The 26,666-nt window shown below is 35.5% G+C and overlaps 1 protein-coding gene across 1 annotated transcript; it reads left to right on the top strand.

Moving 5' to 3' along the window:
* Positions 1-6,085: 6,085 nt before the first annotated feature.
* Positions 6,086-9,656, top strand: LOC131344042 (transcription factor Sox-8-like). Its single transcript, XM_058375972.1, has 3 exons — positions 6,086-6,630; positions 7,201-7,433; positions 7,559-9,656. Exons 1-3 carry the CDS (start codon positions 6,227-6,229, stop codon positions 8,281-8,283), a joined length of 1,362 nt encoding a protein of 453 aa, XP_058231955.1. The 5' UTR covers positions 6,086-6,226; the 3' UTR covers positions 8,284-9,656.
* The last annotated feature ends 17,010 nt before the right edge of the window (positions 9,657-26,666 follow it).

Below are 26,666 nucleotides of genomic sequence, written 5' to 3'. Positions count from 1 at the left end.
ATATATCATATATGAGATATATATATATATATCAACCTTTATTAGAAAGCTCTCTCAAAGGAGCTGAACCTTCTCACCCACTGCCAATCACTGAAATTGCAATGAACATTATTAAACTTATTAAACGGAGTGCTCAATAATGTCAGTAAACTAATTCATAACTGTAATTCAAAACAGCTCATATTAGATGTTATTATAAAATTTTAATTGATAATATTGTAAATAACTTAAAAATGTAAAATCATGTTTAATTATTATAATGTTTGTTTTAGATAGTTTTTTTTTTGTTTATTAATGGGCATAGCTAGCTAGTTGTCACTACCTTCTTCACTGAAAGTAGTTTAGCTGCTTCTTAGCACAATATAGCAGACACTAATGTTGTCATTTTGTAAAAGTCTTTAGATGCTCTTATGGAGGAGAGAGTAAGAATTAAACAGGATGCCAGAGCAAAAAATGAAACAAATAATACACACACACACACACTACAGTTCAATAAGAGACACCTCTGCTTTCCCTATTTTTAAATGTGTCACTGAGCAAATTAAATTTTTTTCACATCAAGTATATAGTTAGAAATTGGTGAAACATTTTGGTTGTGGTGTACACATATTTGCAATTATGTGAATAGAACGCTTATTCTTCAACATATATCACCTGTGGTCTTTAAAATGTGGTTTTATCTCATAATAATATATTTGCTTAATAATAATATATTTGCTTTCTTAAAATGTTGAGAGATTATTAATTATTTTTAATAATTAATATTATTAATAAGAACAGTAACACTGGAATACTGAAGACCCTGAGTATTTTAAGCATGGTAATTAGAAATACAGTAGGGTATTGTTAATGCCATATGTTTGCATGTACGTATTTCTTTTCTTACAACAAGATAAATAACTCTTGTTTTATGGGCAGAGTTAACCTGCTGCCTGTGGCATTCAATTTAGTTTTTAGTTTTTAGTGAAATCTGAATGGGTTAAAACAATTAATAATGCACAGTTCATAAATGCACATGTTCTTGCAGGAAAACATATTGAAAACGCAGAATATTTTCAAAATGTATGTCAAACAGAATAAATGTCTGTACAGTGTTACAATCAATGTGCAGAAATCAAATCTATCACATAAAGCAATCACACCACATGATTTTTGATCACATTGCATTATGTTTTCAAGTTCACTAAAAATTGACCACCTAGCCAAATAGAACATCATGTCACTAAGGCCATTTTTAAAATGTATAATGCACATATAGATTTACTGGTACATTGTATTACAGTTTCACTGTTTTCCTTAAGTCATACTACATGTCAACAACATAAAAGTACTTAAAAAAGTGAAGGATTTCCAAATTTGACAAAATCTTACAAACCTACTACAGGTTTCCAAAGATCCTTGGGATATTGCTGTCTGATTTCATTTTTGTTATTCATTTGTTTTCAGGTATCAAAATGGTCTTTTATTTATGGTTTAACCAGTTGATATTATGTAGAATGAACAATGTTCTCTAAATATTATAGAGAATTGCAAATGTGATTACACTACAGTCTTGTTCAATAATGCAAAACATTAAATTATTACAAACATAGGAATGTAAAAATATAAATGGATGAGGATCAATGTCAAATATTTTTTTTCAGAATTGCACCAGTCAAACCAAATCATATTTTGATTTTTCCTAAACCTAAGAAGAATAAAAAACTTGCAAAAAGACTACAAATGTGGGTATATATCATTTACATGATATGTGTTATGTCTAATTCATTTTCATTTTTTTTTTAAATTCAATAATAAAAATGCTTTTTATTGTTGTGATATGGACAAGATCTGAAATAATCAGAAATGACATGGTACACTGCAGCCCTCCCTCTTCCCCACAATAAAACCTGGAACTACTTGAAATGGTTTCCTCATGGCATTGAAAAAATGGTTTCAGGCTAATTTATTCTACACAGTTTGTACTAATTGTTTCCTTCAGTACAAAACACCTACCCTCTACCTGCACCTTTCAAGCATCTCACTGATCCTCCTAATAGGTTTAAATAAAACCTTCAATTGGTCTAGTGAACCCCTCATTAAGATGTTTTTATAGAATGAATTTAGGGAAGTAGGGGGTCATGGGTCAAAGGGATGGCCTAACTTGCAAAAACTGCTTGGGGGTGGGGCATAATTAGAAGCAGTAAAGTTCAAATGACTAGTTTGCTTGAACATCCACTGGTCTGTCCTCTTGTGAGATGGCCAGATGTGCAAAACACATCTGCCAAGCTCCAGACATAGAAGACATCAACTGTTTACTCCAGGAGAGGGAGAGGATGGGTTGTATAATCTCTTTTTGTTTTTTGTTTTTTGTTTTATGTTGTTGTTGATTTTTTTTAAAAATATGTTTTAACTTAAAATGATCTAACAGGATTTTACAAAAGGAGTGGGCAGAATATGGTCAACTGCATAAGCTATCTACATAATGCAAAGTTCCACAACTCAATTCCAGGAGAACTGTTTAGTGACAGAGAATTGTTTAGTGACACACACAGAGAGAGAGACAGAGAGAGAGAGAGAGAGAGAGAGAGAAAGAGGGGCAGACAGAGAGAAAGAGAGACAGAGAGAACAGACAAAGCAAAAGACAGAGAGACTTTTAATTTTCTCCCAATTTCACAGAGCTGTGTTGTGGCTCAGTAGCTGTAAGAGCTTGTTTAGTGTGTGGTTTGGCTGTGTCTTTAGCAGCCTGGGTGAACAAAAGGGCAAAATGACAAGGGGAGGGGAGAGTTCATATCCTTGTTTTTACAGCCTGAATGGTGAATGCTCTAGTAACACAGCATAACGTAGTTCCACAGCATAAAAAGACCAAAAAAAATCCACAGATAAAAGAATGTCTAAAATATTTTCCTTATATGTACATTTGTTCCATTGAGATGCTATTAGAATTATAGCATGTCACCATCACATGATCATCAGAACAATTCTGAAATCTGATCATCAGAAATCTGATAGGCGTATTATTGATTGACTGTACCCATATTTTTGCAAGTCTCAAACAAAAATGTGATTATGACAAACACAATTTATGATGCTGCTAAAAAAGGCCTGAGATCTCCCTGTGAACAATTTTGTAATTCAATCTTTAATGTGCATTATTCAAGCTGGAGAGTGTTATACACTCGTAGGGATAAATCTGACCGCAGTCTGAGAGAACCAAAGCTATAGCAGGCTTTGCTTGGTCTGTCTCTAACCAAATCCCCCCCTTTGAGGAATCACAAAAGCCGAAATTAAAACCTTCCGCCCCACACTGGGACATTCTGAGTTCATGTGAGTCTCTCTCTCTCTCTCTCTCTCTCTCTCTCTCTCTGTCACTCCCTCTTTCTCTCTCAGAACATGGGGTGCAGCGGACTCTCCACAACACACAGAGCAGTGAAGGTCAAGTGCTGGATTCATTTTACTTCTGTTCTTTTCCTGCCTTTCCCCTCTTCTGACACCAGAGCCCACCGAAACCACCAGCCGATCCCACCACTTGGCGACAAGTGAAACCAGCTGTCGGTCAATGTTATGCTTCTGCCTCTCCTCTTTTTCTGCCATTAATTGTGAGCTGAAACTGAGCTGTCCTTTAATTTTTTTGCTGAGCAAGAGCTTTCACGATCCTTCCTTCTATACCAGATGCCCCTGTCCTTTTTGCATTCGTTGTAGAGCCTTACAGAAGTTGAACATTTGTTTGGATATGGACCACATGTGTTAGTGGAACTTTGGTATCAAATGACACCTCATTTCTTCAGTTAAAGTGTAACTATAATCACCAATTAAAGCTATGTATGTACTGATAATTGTTTTTTTTTATTATGACCAAGCTAAGAGAAACACTATATACGCTATATACACACTATATAACACTATAAAACTATGACCCAAATTGACCAAGAAAAGGTATCAGTGAACTAAATGGGAATTACTGATGTAGCAAATAACATAGATCTATCAATTGGTATCTTTAATATACAATAATATTTGCTAATGAGAACAAACCTGTAAAAAGTAGGGTAATTTAAACAAAATCAAAATGAACTGGAAACAAGTAAACATGTTCAGAAACTGGTGAACATACCTTGAAACATCTATTTTAGAGAAGTAAATCGAGTAAAATATGATCAGCTACAATATATATTTTTTGTTTGATATTTATTTGTTCCTAGCCAATAAATGTTATTCACTTTTCCATTTGCAAAAACAAACAAAAACAAACAAAGAAAATCACTTACCTCACAGAAATACATCATAGCCTATACAATTTACCAATGTGCAATTCATTTCAAGAATGTGAAGGATCCACAATGTAAAGAAAATCTCCTGTTTCTCAATCCATGGGCTCCATGTCAATAAAATCCACAGGTCTCTGTCTGCACTGCTATCTCAGCCACCTAGCAAGCATTAAACAAGCTTCCAAAATGCCTGCCAAAAGAAACATACCTTGCCTTTTAACGTGAATGCCAATGATAAAAATCAACATTGCAATGCATGAATACAAAGGCACACTAATAAAAAAAGGCAGTGATTCAATCTCTGCTCTTTATCGTCATGTCTCTCTCTCACACTCTGCCGCTAGCATTTATGTTTGTTTCTTTTAAAGTGAAATGTGTGTCTATTTTCCCCCATCCATTTACAGCCTTTAACAAATAAACTGTTGTCAGAAGTTGACTTCCGTTTTAACTCAGGAACCTGTTGAAGGGAATAACAAAGAGAGCTTTAAGTTTTAATGCCCCATAATTCCTTCATGATATAAATGGTGGACAGAGGCCTTTGTTTTATTACAGCAGGAGTATTCTTTGTATAGCTTCCCTAAAGTATTAGCATGACCCTGGTTTATTCGTTTACATTCAAATGAAGACATTGCTTGCTCTGCAGCAAAGCTCTCACCTGTCTGATTCTATATATTTTTGTATTCCTATATTGCTCATATGCCATGAAAGCCCTGCTTGCAGCCTGGGATAATTCATATTCTCTCTAATTCATATTGCCAGAGGATGCATGTTTGCACATCTTCGGAAGCAATTTCCCAGTAAACCTGTTTGTGACCGCCTGCGGGTTGATAGAGAAATATGTTCAGTGATCTAAGTAAAACTCATACCTAACTTATTTGCAATTAAAATAACTTAGACTACTTGTTCTGACTTCCTCATTGAGTTTTATCATTATCTACAGTAATTCTTGATTTAGTTATAAACCTAGATGTATCTACTTTGCCAGCAATGCTTAAATATTACTTTAAGGATAGTGGTTTCTTCTTTATGCTTGTTTTAATCACATTGTTTGCATTACATGTATTCGCATGAATTTCTATCCTTTAAAAGTAAATTCCTGTATAACTCACATATTACAGGCCTATAAGATGTGACCATTAAATAACAATGACATAAAAGGCAGAATTAAAAAGCAAATGCAGAGTATTACACATGGTGTATTTGTTTATCAGTGCAAATGCAACATGATATAGATACTGTACAACAACAGCTGGAAACAAAGCTTTTTTGAGAGTTAAAAAGTTGTCTAGGGTGAGACTATTTTTAATAAATTATTTTAATGAACTGTTTAAAAAGCTTTCCTACACCCTTTTTTTGATCATACAATTGCCATAGAATTATCAGAACATACCAGAAATAGAATCATTACAGAAAACACATCAGTAAGCACATGACTGGAAAGACTTTATTCATAATAAGTGCTACAAACTGTTTGGGTGGTTAATTGTACATTTTAAACTAAACAACTACAACAACTAAATTATTGTGAATATTTCCAAATATTAATAATCCAAATAGTTAAACGTCTATATAAAATTCTTTTTAATAGAATTTATACAGCTAAATTCATTAAGATTATTCGTATCAGAAATTACTTCAGATTTTAATCCTCAGCCAATTTTGAAATGGCTGTTATTAATGCATCTCATCTCAACCGAAGTATTTCTAGCTGTGGAATTAATAGGCTTTATTATATTTGACTACGAATAGTCCTTCACCAATAAGAAAATAGTAAGGTAGTGTAGTCCACCAATGAGGGGTGAGAAGAGGCGTGACATGTTCCAACTTCGCGCAAAAGTCTTTTTAGCGACTGTCACCGAGTTGCACAACGAGATCTGAGTTTCCAACAGCGCATTAAATCATCGTCACTATCCACACGTAAGGGATACGAGGAAGATTTCACTGACATCAAGAAGGATTTTGACCAGAGAGACCCAGAAATGACCGAGGAGCGCGACAAGTCCATGGCGGACGCACCGTGCAGCCCGACAGGTACTTCCAGCTCGGCGTCTCAGGACGAATCGGATTCGGACGCTCCCTCTTCGCCGGCCGGATCGGACAGCCAAGGATTGCTCCACTCGTCTGGCAAAAAAATTGATGAAGATGAAGATGACAGGTTCCCGGCATGTATCCGGGACGCCGTTTCCCAGGTGCTCAAAGGCTACGACTGGTCTCTGGTGCCGATGCCCGCACGAGCCAACGGCACACTGAAGAGCAAGCCGCACGTGAAGAGGCCCATGAACGCGTTTATGGTGTGGGCGCAGGCGGCACGCAGAAAACTGGCCGATCAGTATCCTCACCTTCATAACGCCGAACTCAGCAAAACCCTGGGCAAACTCTGGCGGTGAGCTGCTTTACTGTTGTTTTTGTTGTTATTATTATTATTATTATTATTATTATTATTATTATTATTATTATTAATTTGGTTTTAACTATTTTGTTGTTGATGTGGATGTTTTTCTTATAAATTCGTTAATTTGTATAAAGTTTAAAATATCTTATGTTTTACTTAAAGCCGTTAGTTTACTTCGCTTTTTACTAAAAAAAAACCCCCAAAAACTAAAAACTGTATATAGTCACTGCACTATTAACGAAACTCTAAGATGCTATTTTTACTGTCATATATTCCTTTTTTCAAATATATATATATATATATATATATATATATATATATATATATATATATATATATATATATATCTATATATATATATATATATATATATATATATCAATACATACAAGCAGTATTAATCAGAAGCGGTTCGTATTAGAAGTGCTCCTTAATGGTGAAGGTGTTAGATTTCTATATTACAAAAGCCCGCGTGGTGTATTGAAATGTGCACACTTGGCAATGCAGATATATAAGAAACTGTTTTTAGAGCATAATGTATTTTTACTCTTCCTTCTGTAGATTGTTGTCAGAGAATGAAAAGCGTCCGTTTGTAGAGGAGGCCGAGAGACTGAGGGTACAGCACAAGAAGGATCACCCTGACTATAAGTACCAGCCGAGGCGTAGGAAGAGTGTGAAACCAGGACAAAGTGACTCTGACTCTGGTGCCGAGCTAAGCCATCACATATACAAAGCTGAGCCAGGCATGGGTGGCCTGGCAGGATTAGTGGATCATCATCACACAGACCATCCAGGTGGGTAATGGTTACTCTGTAGGTGGGCAATCATACTCTGTAACATTTTGGACAGAATAAGTGACATTCAGGCACCAGATCTTATACTTGTATGTATTTAACAATGTCAATAATATATTTTTCAGGTCAGCCCCATGGACCACCAACACCACCAACAACTCCTAAAACTGATCTTCACCATGGTCATGGAAAGCAAGACATGAAGAATGAAGGCCGACGTCACCTGGACACTGGTCGTCAGAACATTGACTTCAGCAACGTAGACATTTCCGAGCTCAGTACGGATGTCATGAGCAACATGGAGGCCTTTGATGTGCGTGAGTTCGATCAGTACCTTCCTGTCAATGGGCACTCTGTAGCCTCTTCCATGGTTTCTGAACCCAACCCTGGTGTATACGCTGCTTCATATAGCCACTCTGGGTCCAGTGGGACTGCGTGGAGCCGGAAAGCAGCCCTTTCTTCCTCTTCCACCTCGGCCTCTTCCTCTGGATCCAGTGACATGGCTCAGCATAGACCACACATCAAAACAGAGCAGCTGAGCCCGAGTCACTACAGTGAGCCCTCTCACAGCTCACCCTCTCACTCTGACTATGTCTCCTATGGTGCTCAGAGTTGCACTACATCAACTGCTCCTTTCCCAAGCTCTCCATGCGACTATACAGACCTGCAAAGCCCTGGCTACTACAGTCCATATTCCAGCTATGCGTCCAGCCTTTACCAATACCCCTACTTCCACTCATCAAGGAGGCCCTATGGAGGCACCATTCTCAATAGCTTGTCTATTCCACCTTCTCACAGCCCTACTGCGAACTGGGAGCAGCCGATTTATACTACTCTATCAAGGCCTTGATCAGTTAGTATAACGCTGTCTGTACTGTGGAAGCACTTCTGAAGGAATAGCAGTAGCCAAGACAAGAAGGGGTATGTTTGCTTATTCAAGGGTAGAAGAAGAAGAAAAAGTGCCTGCTGAATTTGCCCACCCCCAAACAAACTTTTAACCATGAACGGTGCATAGCCTGGTAGCGCTAGTACAGCAAACAGAAATCCTCTGTGAGGACCACCTGTCACTGTTTCTCTCCATTCCCCACATATAGGCCTACTCTTGGAATTGTATTTTTTTAATGACTGAGTACATGCCACTGATTTGTGTAGGAGAGAAGCACATGAGTATGCCAAATCTGTTTAAGAAGCAGATGGAGAAAACAGATACACACATGCACTGGGACCAATTATTTTAAAAATATACTCAACCAGAAAGAGTCAACTATAAAAGTTCTCTTGGTCACCGACTCCTTAATTGTAATAAAAATATTTCTTCCCTTTTTTGTTGGAGAAATTCAATATCTATTTATGTTAATTGTTCTCTCATTCTTTGTGTTTAAGTTGTATATTTGTATAAATTCTGTTCGGGGTTTCTGAAAGGTTCGGGTATGAAAATATAGAATTTTGTGCTATTTTACAATCATTTGTATTATTGTAGCTTATAGCATTCCTGGAAAGGAACAAAACACACACACAAACAAACACACACACACACATACACACACACAAACACACACTCTTCCATTCCATATGATTTAAATTAAGCAAATGAAGCAAGATATGAGGTAAAAGAGGCCAATATATTACCATGTGGTGCAACAGGCACCTGGGGTAATTGTGTTAGGTGTGTACAAGCCAAATTAGCCCTATGCAGTTTGTAGTCTTTTTTTTTTTTTTTACTACTTTTTAAAGCCAAACCCTTGAAAATTATATGATAAAACAAATAACAAATTGTCTGACATTTTATTTTCAAGGGTAATGAAAACATGCATGCACACTAGAAATAAGCATCTCTTTATATCTGATGTTTTGGTATTTAAACCACTATGGAGCTGCCATATATAATTTTCCTTGTGTGATTATGTTAATTATGTTTTCATTATTTTGAATATTTTTTAAATCTTGTTGAATTAACATGTTCACCCCACTGTCTCATCATTTGTGTTTAACCCGTTGTTTCAGAAATGTTTGCCGGTTTCATAGTGACATTTGAGACTCATAGCGTAATTTTTCCTAAACATGTTGGTTTATTCAGGCTGTGAAAAGCCAAACAGTGTTCTTTTGTTTTACTGTTGTCATTTTTTAAAGTTGGCTATGAATTTTTTTTTCTGTGTTAACAAAGCTAACCTTAATTGCAGGCCCTATCTGTGAAAAACACAATAAATCTTTTTTTTTCCTGAACCGCGAGTTCCTTGACTTTGTTCAAGCAAAAGAATTAACCAGTATGCACAACTAATGTGTTTTTTTTATCCTCATGAAAAATAATGATTCACATGCTTTTTAAATGCAGATTTACAAAAAAGCTCAGTATACTCTTTAAGAGGGGTATAGTCTACATTTAACTCAAATATTTTTCTTTTTTGTGTCATAATAAACTGCACATTATGAGTCGGTGTGAACTGTGAATGTAAAACAGTACATCACTGAGTATATTTTGACACTGAAATTTTGTATATATGTCTAGGCCTTCTCTTAAAGAACATTTACTTTTAAAATATTACTTTAGATTACACACCCTCTGGTTTTATTTAATATTTATTATACACAGTAGATTTTAATACAAATAAATTCAAACAGATTCACAATCAAATTTTTGCTGGAATCGGTTTAGTAAATACATTACACTTCTTTTAAAACTTGCTGCATTGTGACACCAGAAGTTTTCAGAAGTAAAACATAAATTATTTAATATTCTATTAAGGTGCAAAATGTTTATCTGCTATCAATGCATCAATGCATGGGGAATTATGTAATTCTTGAATTTCAACTGATTAGTGAGTTTATGGAGCTGAATTGTTTATCTTCTGATATCTCTTAGAAAGATATCTCTTAGAAAATATCTGTTAGAAAGCTGCCTTACTTAAGGGTAAGACTTGACCACAAATTCATTCTCTATGAATATTAAAGGGTTCAGTTTTATTATTTTAATGCAATATAAAGTTAATGGTGGTGAGCACACTTGTATTTAGTTTTATGAAACATCTTTTAATTGTGGGTAAACAGTTTTTCAAAATTGGCCAAACCCCACTGGTCATAAAGGTCATATATAGCTAAAGTAGGGGAAGGAATAGAATTGTCCAGCAGTCTTTTCTGCTGGGTAGAATTTCAAGCTGAGCTCTGGCATGCATGCAAAGCAGCCCTTCCCAAGTGATGGGGAGAGAGCTGTTGCTGAATTTTAATGATTTATTGTGAATATGTGTGTGTGTGTGTGTGTGTGTGTGTGTGTGCGTATGTGTGTGTGTGTGTGTGTGTGTGTGTGTAGGGGCCCTATTGTCTGCTTTTATCCGGAACGGAAGAAAAGAATTAATTGGACAGAAAATGGAAGAGCGGGGCAACTGACAAGTCATTAAGAGCCTCGTGAATGGATGATTAGATGTACATAGGAATAGAATTTTCTCTCCCCAATGCACTGTTTCATGCCAAAGTAAAAAAAACAAAAAAACAAACAAAAAAAAAAACCCAACAGCAACAACGATGAAGATGACGAAGAAGATGTGAAACATAAACCTGTAACTGTGACAAGGACAATGATAATAATAAAACAGAGATTTTGAGAGCAGATGGTATGTGGGTGGCTGGTTGGAGAACGACTTGCTGTTTTTCCTCCTTCAAGCTCTTCTTCTCACGTCCCATTGTTTGCCAAATAGTTCGAGAAGGAACTCTTGAGAAGGACCAGACGTGAATCAAATTCATTGAAACAAGGCCCTTCAGAGTGCTTGGGTCTCGTTACAGTAGGAAATAGTGGCTTCTTGGCCCTTCACAAGCTCCTACTGTAGCACAAATAACTAAAACTGAAGCAAGCTTTCACAATAAGTCAACCAGTATTAAACCTGGCCTCTCAGTTACAGCTCAAATAATAATATTTGTTCATAAATAAAACAACTCAGAAGTAGAATGTTTTTATTTTATCTGTAATAATCTAATAAGTGCATACAGTGTCTTTTTAAAGCTTCATCCTAATCTACATTTCCACTCCACTTTGCATACTACTACAGGACTATACACCTACATTTATTCAGCAGCCTAAATTACGAACACAACACTGAACAAGAGCTGGTTTTATTGGTGGCAGTAACCATAGTGCTAGTTGCTAACACCAGCCCTGATCCTAACCTTAAATACTCATTAATTCCCCTATGATTGACTGCATGCAAATGCTAATTATTTATCAGGAATGCTAATATGCTCAAAGAGAGAGAATATGGGCAAAGAGATATACAGGGTCATAAAAATTGTCCTTTTTTGAGACTGACTGACAATACAGTTCTGGTTAAGTTCAACTTGTTAATATTTAAGTGACTTAAAGAATCCATCATTTTTACAGCTAACAGAATGTGAATATTGCTCCTGAACAACTGCACTGCTTCTATTGATGTATTTTCCACACAAACTGGTCAACTGGGGACTGACCAGACTAAAACGTTACACCATGTATTTATTCAAAAAAGACACAATACAGGCCCACATGTACTAATAAAACTCACTTTGCTAAAACGTATATGTAGTTTTGAATTATGGAGACCTTAAATGTTTTATTATGACATTGCTGGGAAATTTGGGAATCAGTGATCACCAGTTTTTGTTGTTAAATATCTATCTCCAGAATTCATTTTCAGACCCTAACCCACCACATCTGTTGGCCAGTCAGCTACGCAATATATCTCTGTACTATGGCATAATTCAAAATTGTCAGTGATCCAGATCATCATAAAATTGATTTAAAACATACACTGCATAAACACATACACACACAAATGACAAGTAAAATAAAAAAAGAGCTTGTGCATCTGCTTGTGCATCTTTTGAGAGCTTGTGCATCTATTCTGGTTATGTTAGTATTTTCATTTAAGAGCATATGGGCATATGAAGTATTTCATTCGCAGACATGCACTCAGTGCCTCCTGTTCCATCTGTTGCTTTTGCATAATTCAAATGAAGCAGGGTGATATGAAGATTCGCATAAGGAAAACTTGTTGAACCTGGAAGATTTGACAATACTGTTGTCAAAGATTGTACCAATTCCTACAAAATTCCATTGTCTGAGAGATGGACATCAGATTAATAGTCTCATCCCTTTTAATGATCTTAATGGCTTTTGTCATGTATAGAATGTGTGTGTGCATGTGCGTGTGTGTGAAACCACAACCCTATTTGCAAGGGAAATTAACTGGAAAATAAAGTGAGATTAATGCCTATGTTTGAACTACTCTTGCCTCTTGGACTATACTGCTTGCCCAGTTAAGTTCCATATGATCGTTTTTTTCTGAAACTATATAAGAATGGAAATAATTATACTTCCAGACAAAGTAATGTAATATGAGACACCCAAACAAGTCAACAGTGTTAATACTAAGATTTGTGAGAATGTGTGATCAAAATAAAATGACCTTATAGAAGTGATGTCACATAAAGAGTAGGACAAAATGGAAAAAAGTTCTATAAGCCAAAGTAAAAGTTAATGTTATGGATATGAATCCTAAACACATGTTGTAGGAAAAGTTATAAGACTGTATTAAATCAGATACTAAAATATCTAGATTTGCTAGGTATATCTAACATATTGCTAGGCAGTAGCATTGGGGTTTTGTTTTTGTTTTCATTTAAACAGGATTTCATATGTTTACAGGATTTACTTTTTTGCTTTTAAATTTTTGCTGACAGTGTCTTACATTATGATATGCACACAGTTTACCTTGTTAGTTGTGAACAGCCACTTGGAATATAGAAGTCAATATTCACTTATCACTTAAAATAAACATTCCTATGCCATGGTATTTTCAGTTTTTACTTGCAAAACCAGATAGTTTGTGTAAAATTAGGCACTTCATATCATTCTCATGGATCCTAAGCTTGATTTTGAACATGTGCCAAACCAACAGAAATTTACCCCAGCCTACCCCAAATCTGTTTACGTCCCTTATCATCATAATTACTGTGTGGGTGGCAGTATGCTCAATACATTGTATTCATGGCAAATTTTCAAATATTTAGATCTTTTCAAGTACGTCCTTATGGAGCCTGATTTTAACTGCTTAACTTTCCTTGTCTGAGGTTTTCAAAAAAATCTCAGGTTTTCAGGTATTTGTAAAAGATAAATGTCTTACTTGATTTGTGCAGGCCAAAAACACCGGTCTGTCTGTACCCCTAACATATATATAAATATAATATATACTTAGTACACACCTTTTAATTCAATGTTTTTTGTTTAGGGATTTATTTTCTACATTCTAGAACAATACTGGAGATTTCAAAACTATGAAATAACACACATGGACTTAAGTAATCCATATCCATATAATGACAACAAAAAACAGTCAGTTGTTATTTTAAGACACGAAAGTCAGGTGTTCTGGAATAGTTCTTGCAAGAACAGTATTGTCAAGTGCATTTGGAAAACCCATCAAGCACCATCATGAAACTGGCTCACATGAAGACTATCCCAGTAAAGCAAGACCAAAACTTACCTCTGCTGCAGAGGAGAAGTTCATTTAGAGTTACCAGCCTCAGAAATCACCAATTAACAGCACCTCAGATTAGAGCCGTTATGAAGGCTTTACAGAGCATCAGTAGCAGACATATCTCAGTATCAACTGTTCAAAGGACATTATTGTGGATTTCGGCCGCCTTCAGCATTGTTTTACAATGTAGAAAGAAATAAACATCAGGAAAGACCATGGAATTAGAAGGTGTGTCCAAACTTTTGACTGGTAGTGTGTGTATATATATATATATATATATATATATATATATATATATATATATATATATATATATACATAGTCTATATAAGTCTCTATATAGTATATGCATGTATTGGTGAGATGAATAGTTTTGTTTCATTTTTGGTGAACTGCTGACAATATTTCTCCTAAATTCAAAATATAACTTGTTATTTAGAGTGTATATTTAAAGGAAATGACAACACATGACAACAAAACAAACTGTGTTAATGCTTTGGCTAAATAACATTAAGAAATCAGTATTTGGTGGAATAACCCCGATGCGTTTTGGCTCCATGCTCTCCACCAGTTTTCACATCGGTGTGTGTGTGTGTTTGTGTGTGTATGTGTGTGAAAGGCTATATGACTATAATATACAGAAGTCTATATATACATGACTGCCATAGTAGTTTCTAATTTATATAATTTATATATATGTTCTGCATGTTCGTTATTGGTCATTACTGCTTAACAGCTCCAGAAACCCTGGCTCAGTTTACTGTCTGTGTGGAGTTTTGCATGCTCTCCATGTGCTTCTGAGGGGTTTCCTCCATGTTCTCCAGTTTCCTCTCCCCTCTCAGAAAAAAACTGTTTAGAGAATTAGTTACATTATAGGTTCATACTGATGGTGGAAAAAGTTCTGACCTTATTTATCTTGGTTTAGTTTTTTGTGTCACAAAACCCTTCCACTTTAACAGGCGTGTGTAAACTGTGATAGAAAAGTAAGTTTAAGCCAGTTTAGGTTTTGGGGTGGAGCTTTATGTAAATAAGTGGATTCACATAAGATAAAATAATAGGTTCAAATAGAGTCAAGATGAATAAGCCCTACCTATTTAGCTGTTAGAGATATTTTACTCCCACAGATTTTTAAGTACCTTAACTCCTAAAGTTTTTACCAGCAGTTGCTGACAGGCATGGCCAAAACAAACAGTCCAGACGGCGACTTCCTCAACTTGTGCCCAGGTCTGGAATAAAAGAAGGAACTAAGTGTACCAATGTACATCCTCCAGAACACACTTCTAAACTAAACTCTTGCCCATGTGTATAGTAGTTGTTGATTTAAGATGAATGATTTAATTTTTGTATGTTACCTGTTTTAATGTGCCAATAATTATGTAGTAGAATGTTTACTCTCTAAAGCCAGGCAAAAAAAGAAAATTGCTTGTAAATTATCCAGATTAATTATTAACATCATACTTCAAACTAAGTGCCAATTTCTCTAGCTGATGCTGCCAAAGATGAAGCTGAATTAACAATATGTTTGGCTTACTATTCATTCATGTATTCATCTTCAGCAACCACTTTATCCTGGTCAGGACTGAAGTGGATCTGAAGCCTATCCCAGCAACACTGGGCACAATGTGTGAATACATATACTATTTCGCACCTACAGACATTTTAGAGTAGTAGTTAATTTACCTTTTATAATCTTTATTGAAGTTGGAAGAAAACCAGCAAACCCTAGACAAGACAGCAAAGCAAATCATTTGTTATCTGTTCAGTTCTAAATAAATGCACAGCTTTTCTATCCCTGGAATGACACCCTCAAGAAGAATCCCTGGATTGACAATATTTTTAATAATTGTTTAAAAAGTTATTAAAAGTTGTTGTTAGTATCTCTACTACTCAGCACTATTCCACTTCCTCTTTTCCACATCTTCCTGTCCTCCTCCTCTTTTGACTTCCTGACAGGTAAATCCTCTTCATTGTGACAAAGTGGTTTCATTTAAATTAACTACACGTTTTAGCCATGGACTACACAAACACTTTCTCTTTTTTCTTTTATTTTGAAATATTTGGTCTCCAGTTGTTTTGAGCAAACTATTAAAAAAATCCAACATTACATTTAAATTCCTTTAAAATCTTTGATACATGTGCCACTAACTGTTGACTTTTGACATGGTGTGTTGAGTTAATTGAACAAACTAATTAAACATTATTTGTTGAAGACTTGACCTGTCTGTATACAGTGATTGTGAACAGCTCATTCAACATCATAAAGATGCTCTTTGTGTGAAGGAGGGATGAGAAATGAGGAAATAAAATGTCAATTGGATTGTAAAAGTTAATTCAACTCACTGAGATGAATCCAGTTTTATTGCATTTGTACATAATTATTTGGGGGTGATAGTTATTTTGTCATTTAGTGCAAAAATGAGTGAAAATTCATGTAGAAAGCTAACACCTTCACAATCGGTTTAAACTTTTTTTTAGGAGTTTTGAAAGCAAGTGTCATTAGAAAAAACATCCACAAGGCGGGCATGGTTATGCATCATATTTCTCAAGTTCTGATGGTGTATCATTATCACATTTGGCCAAATGATCATAAGTTTAAAATAAATTTACAAAAAAAAAAAAACACAGAGAAAAGTGACAAACACAGTACATGGAGTGCTGTGGAACCATTGAGTACTGGATCAGATGTTGCGCGTTTTGTGATTTAGCCTGCTTTCAGGCATTGTTTCTCAGCAGTCGCCATCAGTGTGTGGGTTTCTGTCGCCCCTGGAATGTCGCGTGTGGGCGGAACATTCGTGGAGCATTCTCATAACTCTTGCAGGACGGAGGTGGAGAAAGAAAGAGATAGACCACAAGGGTAAGGGCAGGAGTGAAAAAAAGCGAGAGAGAACTAGAGGGTGAGATATTGGGTCAGCAAGAGTGAGGGAGAGAAATGTTTTTTTTTTTTTTGCTTTCTTCTTGGTGCCCAAGTTGTTGTTTGGCAGTGAAAAGCAGGGACAGCATGACCAGAGTTCTGAACATTGGTGCATGTTGGCATAGCAATGCGAGAGCCCTGCTGGAGCACCAAAGCCTGTCAGCTAGTTCTACTAGTGTGTGGCTACACACAATTCGGCATGGAAAACAATTACACTATTGTGACCAGTTTCATCAGCACTCTGTGGTATGTCCCTCAAGTGTACTGTATATCAAAAAGGTCCATCTTCACAAATAATGAAATAATGGTTGCTGGTTTTTCAGCGAATGCACACCGCAAACTATTCAACTGCTTTTTTTGATATGTCGGAAACAAAGTGAATCAGTGATATCTGTTTGATCAACAACATATGCTCCTACCCCCGCACTCGATATCTTGTATGTATGACAATGAGCACAGAGGAGGAAGAGAGGGACAGCCAGAGAGAGGAAAAGAGTTTGTTTTCCCAAGCGGTTTTGGCCTGTTTCAGTGAGTTTGGATGGAGTCCACAGTCTCTTCCAGTCCGTGCTTCTATATGGGGGTTGTGTTATGTAAGTAAATCTATTGTCAATGAGTTGAACAATAGAAGGCTCACTGGCAGAGAGGAAAGACTAGAGAAAAGAGACATGTAAGTTTAGTCTCTGTGGGAGAAGAAGTTAGTGGAGAAGAGGGGCGGCATAAAAGATTAGAGGAGGGAAGAGAGGTTATTGAGAGGAAGTTGGAAAAGACGAGGAAAGCACTTGAAAGGTTAGAGGAGGGCAGAAGAGGAAAGTTCTCTTTTACAGGTGGTTGATGCTGGAGCACACCTGAAACTCCCAGATTTTCTAGATGTTTACGAACAAAGTTATCAATCAAAATGTTCAACATGTATTATTTGTTTTCATTTTTGTCCATGACATACACCCATACATGAAGAAATTTAATTGAAAAATTATTTGAAATTGATGTTATCATTCATAAAAGTTGCATATATTTAATGACATTCTCAATTTATGGGTTTGGGATATGTTGTTAAACTGTTCATAGCATGATGCAAAATAATTAAAGAGTATAGACAAGAGTCTGCTTGTAACTAAGCACTACAAGTCATTCATGACATTGGAGATAGGAATATACTATCTATACTGTTAATAGTTGTAGATAGACAAGTTTAAACTTGTATATTTTACTCATAGTTAAACCTGCATATGTAGGCTCAAACAGAACAAACTATTGCACTGATGCATCAGTAATCTGCCCATGTTATATTTCATAAGAAAGCTGTTTGTTTCAACAGAAGGTAAACCTTTTATGGCATCTTTGTTTAAATGTTCTAAACCGACTTCATCTGTCACATGTTGGTGGATAGAGCTGAACTTTCTCTGTCTGTTTTCGGTCTAAGAGTAAGTATGACACGACCTGTTTCTTATTGTGTCTCCTTACACACCAGCATTTAAAAAGAACTGAGACTTCACTGTCACATGGAGTCACCAGGAATTTAAAAGGCGAGTCTAGAAATATTTAAATGTGACTGCGGCTCAGTAGAGTCATGGTGACATCTTCAAAACACAAGCACAACTCAAACATAATTTATAATAAAAATGTTTTTTAAGGGACCTGTTGCTGACAGATCCCAGGCCAACATTACTGTGGCTACAACTCTCCACTTCATGCTAATTTCTCATGTCATCACGTCTAGCAGGAACATGCTGTGAACTTAGTTGCCCTGAAAAAAAGAATGAAAGAACTTGATCTCCTTTTAAAAGATAAAAAAATCAGAGTTCAGTTAGTGAATACCAGTAAAATGTTTACAAATGTAACAAGATTAAAGGTATACTAATATTCCATAACGAACATAAATATATGAATATAGTAATATACACCCTTATTATATTTTGGGAAATACTATGCAGAATTTTACCATGTCAGTCTTTGTGTGTTTTTGTCTGTATGTTTAAAATCTCAAACTATATCCCAGTCCCATCTAGTGTGTATTTCTGCCTTGTGCCCAATGTTCCCAGCATAGGCTCCAGATCCACCGCAACTCTGGCCAGAATAAAGTGGTAACTGAGTGAATGAGTGAGTGATAACCATATTGGCATGAGGGTGATGCAGACGGTACTGCTGGCGCTGGACAGCTTTATGGTTCCCACTTCCTCTTGAGCACGGATTACAGTATGTTTTTCACATGCAAATCTATCTCTCTACCGATCTTTTCGATTTTTCATTTCAGTTCAGTCAGTGAGTAACTTTGCTTTAATGCCACAGTATTGTTTACTTTCATGACAAAACAGCTTGCTGATTAGAGTTTGTCCAGATACATCTGACTGAAAGCAGCAGGGGCTGTGATGTAATGCATCATCAGGTCACTGCCACTGGCCACGCCTGAATGACATTGTGAGTTAAAAGAGGTAGCCAAGGATGTGAGCGTCAGTCTGCTTCTGCCTCCCAATGTCAGGCCATTCATTAAAAGTGCTAACGAGTTTGAACTGGCACTGGCTGAAGGGGAAGGGTGCCTGTGTGTCAGGTGGCCCCTGGTACAGCAAGGATTTATGAGTGAGAAAGAGGGGGTGGAAAAGACTGGGTGGAAAAGAGTCTGGGTGTGTATGAGGAGATGACTGTGGAAGGCAGAGAGGAAAAATGAGAGAAAAAAAGTAGTGGAGGTAGGGATTTACATAATGAATAAAAGGGGGTGAGCAAAAAGTTTAAAAGGGGGCTATAGAAAAAGGAAGATAAGTCAAATCACCAACATGTCATACTGTCCTAAATTAATTTGGATCACTTTTTACTCATTGCAGATGAGGTATGCCAAATGCCAGAAATGTAAATGTAAATGTAAATGTAAATGTATGTTCTCTATTACTAAACTGATAGTAGAGTGTTGAATTCTTACTTTCTCTCTCTCTCTCTCTCTCTCTCTCTCTCTCTCTCTCTCACACACACACACACACACACACACAGAGGGATTTGTCAGATACAATTACACCTAAATGTCAGGTAAGCCAGTGTGGACTATATCATTCAATATGGAAAGGGATCTGGTCTCAGGAGGGTGGTCTTTTTCCTCTTCTTCTAATAAAACCCTTTCACTGTTCCTCTTCTTGTTGTCCCTTAGATGATTTACTACCTTTCCAGGAACCACTTAAACAGAAGCCCTGGAGATGAAGCTGAAAGGTTAAGTGAATAATGAAGTTAATGCAGTTTATAGTTTTACTAGACCATTTTTGAACAAACATTCCCCTTATTTAATATTTGTCAAAATTTATTACAAATTATACTCAGTTAAATTGAGACCTCTGGGAGAAGCAGGACTCTGAAGAAGCATAATGAATGCTGTTACTGATGGTCAGGAATTTCAATGATCAGAAAAAGAAAGAAAGAAAATTTATAATTAAAAGACTTTAGTCATTATAAAATAATTTAAAAAAATGTTGTATATTTAAACCAAATTTTTAGTATTCCCATAATCTGATTTAATACACTAGTTCTTATAGATAATGGCTTAGCTACTCCAAATAGCTTTTATGAAACAGGATTACTAAAATAATACATAATATCTTCAACAATAATACACTATATCTTAGGACCTGATTACACACAAAGTCAAAATCAAACCCATGCCTATTCAGCACTTTTGATAGTCCTCCAGAAAAGCTTTTAATCTTAAATTATACTGGGCGCCCTCTTGATTCTTGTGTATGAAATATGGTATCAATCTCACAAAATAAATAAATCAGGCCTTTTAAGTCACTTAGTGTCTTCTAAGTATAATGTAATTTGGCTAATTACTTTATATGGGCTCTACCTTTTTCATTTTGGCATTTCCATTAGTATTTATACAGGTCTTTGTCACTACATGATTAGCCCACAATTCTTTATTTTTTAATTTTTTTCTATTTATTTATTTTTTAATGAATTTATTTTTTGGTAAATGTAAATAGTATATTAAAATTGTGAAATTTATACAGACACAGAGGCATACAGTTTGGTGCAAAAGTCTCTGTTTTCTTAGTACAAATCTTGTTATAGATGTTTATTTTATGGCTTCTGCATTATTGAGTCAGTACAAAAAAACATTTACATGCTAAACATTAAATAAACAAAATATTAAATGTTACAATAAAAACCTGTATGTCATTAAAGAACACAACAAAACAGACCACAATTAGGACTGCTGGGTTTTGTATGCAAATAAGGAGCAACTGTCAAATTGTCCAGTAGAACACTTCTTCAAGATGTTCTATAAAACTTTCCAGCAAATTTTTCTTATAGTGCTGCAAATCAAACCTGAGACATCAGTTTAAAAAATAGTGTTTTTTTTGCTGTTATTATTATTTTTTAAGGCATCCTTTCATTACAGCCTCTATTTGCATGTGCCTAAGACTTTTGCACATACATTAATAGAGTAAAATCACACACACACACAGACACCTGGATGCACACATTGCACCTTATGTAGCTAGGAAAACTACTTTCTGTCCTTAGCTGTGTGTTGTTGTTTTCATTCTAAAGCTATATGTTATGTTGTTTTATGTAGCACCAAGGTCCAGGCTATATGCATCAGCTACATGTGATTTAGGTGAAAATACTTGACTCTTTTCTTGACACAAACACACACACACACACACACATATATATATATATATATCTAAAACCAGGATCACTTGAATTCTATAGCAGGTTGTGTTTTTTGAGAACTTTCATGGGATTTCACATGAACTTGTTAATGCAAAAAATGTTATTTATTTATATATAGTACTATATAGATTTAGACCTGCTTTTTTTTCTAATTAATTGTCCTCCATCAGTTATACCAGAATTGTCAAAAGTTAATAAGTTTAACTCTTTAGTTGATATAACAGATATAATAGATATAACTATTTTGACATTTTTTTAATTGACAGTCCCTGTAATTCTTGTCAATATCCCCTTAACCATAGCTCACCCATCAAACACTCCTGAGGCAACCGTTATTAAGATAACACCGAAGCGCCCACTATGAAGCAACTGTTTCACAGTGTGATCACTTTTTTGACCCTTTTGCAGCTGTTGCTCCTGCTAAGGCCTCAGCTTCATAACAACAGCTGGAAGTCTGTCATATGTACCCCCTCCTCCATTCCATGTGTCATAAACATATCAAAACCATATCACTGCCTGTCTTTCCCTCCTACTTTTCTTGGCTCTTTCTTGAAAAAGAGTAAACGTAGCTCTCTAAAAGCGGCTTCCAAAGCAGCCCATGAGCAAATATGTGCATTGCATCTTACACATGGTTATACACTTTGGGGGAATGTGGATGGAGGATATAGGGTAGAAGCCTACAAAAATTGGCCTGATTATTTCACAAAATGACAGGGAATTCTGTTTTTCAGAGCAGGCTGAGCTTGTAAGAGACAGAAGAGCTGCAGGTGGGACTGCAGGGGTGTTTATGGTGTTAAAATGGTGGGATGGAGGCCAGCACTGTCATAGTAATGCTTATATATTTCACCTGTGGTAATAAATAAACATAAGAATAAAAAATATCTCTCTTACCTTCAAGATCCACAATGAAATGTATTAGCTCCACCATATGCAGTAAGCTTTTAAACAACTAGCAGATTGGACTGGCTCATTTACTTTCTGTTTTGACTTAAATGTGACACCTTGTGTCCATTAAGAGAAATGCATGGTACTGGAAATGTCCCATACATTTCAATACTGTTTTTCAAGTATTCTTGTTTACTTTTATTTCATGTCCATTTTTGGGACTGCCCATTATCATTTTAAAGGCATGCTCATGTGAAATTTGTCAGATACCCAAACATGTTGTAGATTTTGGGCTCAGAACTTTCCCAGGAGTTTTTGTATGTTTTAATGAAACAGATGTGTATGTGTATACAGAAGCAGTAATGGTATTCACATTTTTAATTAAGCTTGTTTAGTTTGCATTTTGTCTTTATAGCCACTATTCATACATAACATCTGATTATTCTTGTAGTCATTTGCTGTAGCTTGTCAATTAAAATGTGCATTTCTTTTGAAAAGTATACTTCTCACTATGTTTTTCTTTCCTTGGGCTTCAGGTGGACACCCTTGTGAAAATTATAAAATGTGTGATATACAATAGGCACATGCACAAATAAAACACAAAATCTGGTTGTGCTGTGAATAGTACCTAAGGAGTAATAATCAGCTCTCAAGAACAGGGACTATAAATATCCTTGGTTAAAATGTATCTGTTTAAAAACCTACATTGCCCCAAATTGCAACTACTTAACATTCTGTATCCAAAACATTTCTAATTTGTATTTTGTTAGAAATTAGTATAACATTTATTAGTCATGTCGTTGTTTGGTTGTGTAAAACATGATATGGAAAAAAATATATTGTGAAGTATCAGTAACAGTGTCAGTAACTAAACCTTTTCATATTTCCACTTTTTTGTATATTTGGCACACCAAATGGTTTCAGATCCTCATACAAATAAAATAAGAGGAGCACACAAAACACGGTTTTAAATGATAAAAAATGATTTAAAATCAATTTTAATTGATCCTATCATTTATTGAAGGAATAAGATCAGACAACACTTATAACCCACTTTTAACCACAAATCTAACCTTTGTATTGTTTATTTTGAAATAAAATTGCTCTTGTGCTGTTATCCTGCTGCATAACCCAATCACACTTCCGTTTTAGATAACAGACAAAACATTCACCTTGTTATTGAGAGGAATTCAAAGTTCCGCCAATTATGGCAATTCAGCCAGGCCCTAAAGCAACAAAGTATTCCCATAACACCACACTCTTTTTTTTCAATCCACAGAACATCCCAAAAATGTATTCGGGTTATCAATTTTTTTGGCAATGTAATTTATTAATATTAATATATAATTAATATTTATTAATTTATTTATCTAATCTAATTTTTATTTTTTGGAATTCCTCTCATGCATGCTGTTACGTGTCTGTGTTTGGCTGCTTGCTGCTAAATCATTAAATAATTAAATCACTAAATCAATCACAATTAAATAACTAAATCATTAAATCTCTCTCTCTCCCTCTGCCTTTTTCCCTCTGTCTCTCTCTCTCTCTCTCTCTCTCTCCCTCCATCTGCATTTGTGTGCTTTGCTGACTGCTACTGCGTTAGCTGTTTGTGCTATGTTGTTCTGTTTGCCTGTGTGGTCTTAGCAAGAACAGGTTAGCAGGTGCAGGCACATACATAATCCTCATGTAGAAAATGCTTGTCTAGACGCACTAGATTGTAATTCTCACTCGTTGTAATTTTGTAGAAAAGTTTTTGTTTATGGTACAGTAGTAACTAATCTAGCTGTTAGGTAAGAGGGTGAACCCAGAATAAGGTGTAGTAGTGCATCTTTGGTACTGTCTCTTTCCCTAGGGGACCTCCTACTTTGGTTGTCATGTACAAAGTGCCTTCTGTATGACTTATGTATATGTTGTAATAAGCATTAAGTGTGCTCCCAGTTCCTCGGTCTCTTCACTGCCTACCAATACAGCTATCCATCATCTGTCTCCAGCAAATCCACCTACTCACATCTTAAGACTTAACTCAAGCATAATAATGTCATATGTAAGTCTTACACTCTGTTTGAAAGCCAAGAAAGTGACAACAGAATTTGAAACTGTTCAGTAAGTTAACAAATGTCAGGATTACAGTACAAGTACAGTTAACCTGATTTATCACTAATTTGAAAACCTTCAGAGACACACCAGAAGATGGCAGTCTTGACTCAGGTATCAATTAAGCCAAGCATGCTGATTTGGCAATTTAATTTTAGTCCAAAATTTTAAATTTCTGGTTAAACCATTTCTTTGTAGACTTACTTCTGTGCCTTGTTTGTTGTCTTGCTGCATGACCCACTTATGTTTAAGCTTCAGTTCATAGAATTTACAGTCAGTAAAAACCGTCCTGAACCTGAGGCAGCAAAGCAGCCACAAGCCATTATACTGCCACTCAAGAGTCAAAAAGTTTTAATTGTCATTTATTGTCATTTTGATCACTCCAGTGCTTCTTGGTAAAGATGAACTTCTCATGATGTTTTTAATTAATTTATTTTTTTACCATAGGATTCTGGATTTTCTGTGTGATTGTGAGCAAACTGCAGATGGGTAGTAGTATTCTTTTTGGAGATTATGGGCTTCCTTCTTGCTACCCTGCCATGCACACTATGTTAGAAAATTATGTATGATTCACAAACATTTTTGTAGTACTTTATGATGAAGGTTGTTGACATTTATTTTCATCAAGCTCCTTCAAACAGAGGGTATAAAATAGTGGCATAGTAGACCATTTTCCCTCTTAAAGGCCTGTAAGCATAAGTGTATTGCCAAAACTCACATAAAATGAGAAAACATTGTTGTACTAAACTCATTAACTAATCACATCGCATAATGTTTTTTTTTTTTTTTTAATCATAATCTGCTCAAATAATTTAAATTAATGGCAGCATGACATATTGTGGTTACAGCAAACCATCATACAATGGCTTTGGACTTCTGAATCTAAATCTGAATACAGATATGTGCAATTTCAGTAACTCTATTTCTTTCTGAATATATTCGAGTGTGGGTAAAATATAAATGCAGTGTAGTGAGATCTATTTATAATTATTCAAAATCTAGGAAATTGCAGGTTAAGTAGAATATTACCCAAGCACATTACACATTACAAAATACAAAATAATTAAAAAATAAAAAAAAATCACTAAAGAGAGCCTTCTCAAAATAACTGTTTAATCTCTTCACAAATGTGTGTCAGTATTTTATATTTCTTTTTTTTGTAAGTCAGAAACAATTAGTTAACATAAAGAATCAGGAAATTGTTTCTGCATTTGCTAAGCCTGGATGCAGCTGTTAATAAGATTATGATTACATGATTATGTTCTTGTTTTTGGACTGGTTTTGTGGTTGGAAGCATTGATGCTGCCTTTCTTGACCTCTGCACCTGAGTTCATTTCTGTTGAGCTCTTCCTGTTAATGAATCATTGTAGCCCACACATCCATATGGTGTTCTGCCTCTGGAGCTCTTTTAAGTGTGTTAAGTGGGTCAGGTTTCTTGTGTAAGAAATAAGCACGAATGGTGAATGAAGAAAAACCACAGCCTGGAGACCACAGCTGTTTTAAAGTTAATCTGGTCTGATAAAAAGAAATATGTCAGGGATACACTATCTGGACTGTTGCCTAAAAATAAGCATGACAGGTTTTTGGAATAGCTTACACTATTATTCCATTTTATCAGAAGCGTATGACATACACCTGCCAGAGTTCACTTTATAGGTACATCTAACCCAACTTTTTTAACAGCCCTCATATTAGACTCATACATAGTATACATACATAGTCAATAATTAATGTAGAGGTTTTATTTGTTTTATTTTCCAGGGTGTAATGTGACAAAAGATACAGTTTTTCACAGGGTATGATGACGTACAAAAGCCTTCTCAGCACTATAAATACTAGTATGGTAATTGACGGTTTTGTACAAGTCAAGTCTCGGAGATACTCTCTGATGATTCCACCCTCAAAGAAATAGGATAGAAAAGTCACCAAGTAGAAATAGTAGACAAGATACATACAAGCAGCAAGACAGATGAGAGAATGAGAGAACAATAAGAGAAGAGTGTCTGTAAAAAAAAAAGAAACAAAGAATAATACATACAGTAGTGCGTGCATAAATGAGGAATGAAATAAGAGGTGCATGTATAATATACATTATTGTAAAATAATAATATAAAAAAAGATCTACACGGCACTGCTTCACACACAAGCTGTAAAAGAGATAATGTTGCATGGCATACCTGTGTGTGA

Source organism: Hemibagrus wyckioides, linkage group LG02, assembly GCF_019097595.1.
Source record: "Hemibagrus wyckioides isolate EC202008001 linkage group LG02, SWU_Hwy_1.0, whole genome shotgun sequence".
In the NCBI taxonomy this organism is placed as follows: Eukaryota; Metazoa; Chordata; class Actinopteri; order Siluriformes; family Bagridae; genus Hemibagrus; species Hemibagrus wyckioides.
The sequence above is the reverse complement of the archived record's forward strand: the minus strand, read 5'-3'. Positions and strand labels throughout refer to the sequence as shown.